General features: G+C 38.2%; 1 protein-coding gene across 1 annotated transcript; it reads left to right on the forward strand.

Moving 5' to 3' along the window:
- Positions 1-206: 206 nt before the first annotated feature.
- Positions 207-1,258, forward strand: LOC110302068 (olfactory receptor 18-like). Its single transcript, XM_021172838.1, has one exon. It carries the CDS (start codon positions 357-359, stop codon positions 1,242-1,244), a length of 888 nt encoding a protein of 295 aa, XP_021028497.1. The 5' UTR covers positions 207-356; the 3' UTR covers positions 1,245-1,258.
- Positions 1,259-2,033: the final 775 nt, after the last annotated feature.

Consider the following 2,033-nt stretch of genomic DNA (forward strand, 5'->3'; position numbering starts at 1 on the left):
TGACCTACACAAAAGTATGAAAGAAGAAGAGAACTAGATGGTATCAGAAGGATGTCACCATAACTGAGATGGGGATTGGTGGGGGTAATGGAAGAATATAATCATAATATATTGTATATATGTATGGAATTGTCAAAAATTAAGTTAAAAAAGAATAGTGAGATTGCAGAAGATCAGTAATATTGCCAAAAATGTAGTCATTTGATCATTTCACAAGACAGTTGCTTTAATCCAAAATACAGAGTGTCGAGTGATAGTAAACTTCTGTCATTTTTATTAACACTATTTTCATTTTCAAAAGCTGTTCAAACAATATAGAACTTCAAAACCTAACACTAGTCTCAGATTTCCATCTCATGAGAATCTCTGATGATCCAGGACTGCAGCCCATTCTCTTCGGGTTATTTCTGTCTATGTACCTGGTTACAGTGCTTGGTAACCTGATCATCATCCTGGCTGTCAACTCTGACTCCAACCTCCATACTCCCATGTACTTCTTCCTCTGCAATCTGTCCTTGGCTGACATCTGTTTTATCTCTACCACAGTCCCAAAGATGATTGTGAACATCCAAACTCACAGCAAAGAGATAATCTATGTGGGATGCCTTACACAGATGTCATTTTTGATCCTTTTTGGATGTATGGATGGCTTGCTTCTGACTGTGATGGCCTATGATAGATTTGTGGCTGTCTGTCACCCACTGCATTACTCACTCATCATGAATCCTCGCCTCTGTGGCTCTTTAGTTTGCCTGTCTCTTTTGATTAGTCTCGTGGATTCTCAGGCACACAATCTCATTGCCTTACAAATCATCTACTTCAAGGATATAAAAATTTCAAATTTCTTCTGTGACCCTGCACAACTCCTTAATCTTGCCTGTTTTAACACATTCATTAATAACATAGTCATGTATTTTGTTGGTGCTATATCTGGTTTACTTCCTATATCTGGAATTTTCTTCTCTTATTATAAAATCATTTTCTCGATTCTGAAAATACCATCAAAAGGTGGGAGGTATAAAGCCTTCTCTACCTGTGGGTCTCATCTGTCAGTTGTTTGTTTATTTTATGGAACAGCCATTGGAGTATATCTTGGTTCAGCTGTATCACATTCTCCCAGAAGTACTGCAGTGGCCTCACTGATATACACTGTGGTCACTCCTATGCTAAATCCTTTCATCTATAGCCTGAGGAACAAGGACATTAAAAGAGCAGTGAAGAGACTTCACAGAAGAATGTTGTAATACTAGGGCCTGTGGCACCCATTTAGAGTGTGGGTTTGTAATTACAGCAGGGGAAAAGCATCTAGATCCATGCATCCAGTTACAATAGTTTTTGGTTTTGATGACTCACAAAAAGGGACCTATCATAACTAACCTCCGAAAGACCCAACAAGCAGCTGAAAGAGTCAGATACAGATGCTTGCACGCAACCAATGGACGGAAGCAGCTGGCCCCTGTTGTTGAATTAGGGAAGGCTGAAAGAAGCTGAGGAGGAGATGGCAAAATATTGATTTGCAAAATTTCAACTTAGGAAGAACATAATTATATTCTTTGTTAAGAAGGGAATCCTGGAAACTTCATTCAATTCTCTCACACTAGTTCTACTTATCACAGAAGCTCTCTACATGATAGCAGAAAATATATGTTCCTATAAAGTATGTGCTAGGAATTTCAAAGGACTATGAAAGTGATGATAAATATATAAAGAGGGTGCTTATGACTGCAACGTCATGAAGGATTTATTGTTTTCATTTTAACTCTGGAGACTGAACCTAGGCAAGCACTCTGCCATGGAGCTAAATCCTAAACCCAAAAGCATTCTAGATAAAAGGTGCCTCATAATCTGACCAATGTGTTCTACCTGTTGCTCATAATTTTGCATGTACAGTCTTCTCAATGTTATAATACCACGGGTTTTGTTCTTTTACAGGAAACAAAGAGACACTGCAGTTTAATATAACCTACTCTAGGTGTTTAAGTGGAAATAAATGAAGCCATGTTATAATACAGCCAGATGTGGCTGTGTAGAGT

This window comes from Mus caroli, chromosome 9, assembly GCF_900094665.2.
Source record: "Mus caroli chromosome 9, CAROLI_EIJ_v1.1, whole genome shotgun sequence".
Taxonomy (NCBI): domain Eukaryota; kingdom Metazoa; phylum Chordata; class Mammalia; order Rodentia; family Muridae; genus Mus; species Mus caroli.

Excerpts from the sequence above, each read along its gene's own strand:
- LOC110302068 (XM_021172838.1), top strand. The coding sequence starts at position 357 with ATGAGAATCTCTGATGATCCAGGACTGCAGCCCATTCTCTTCGGGTTA.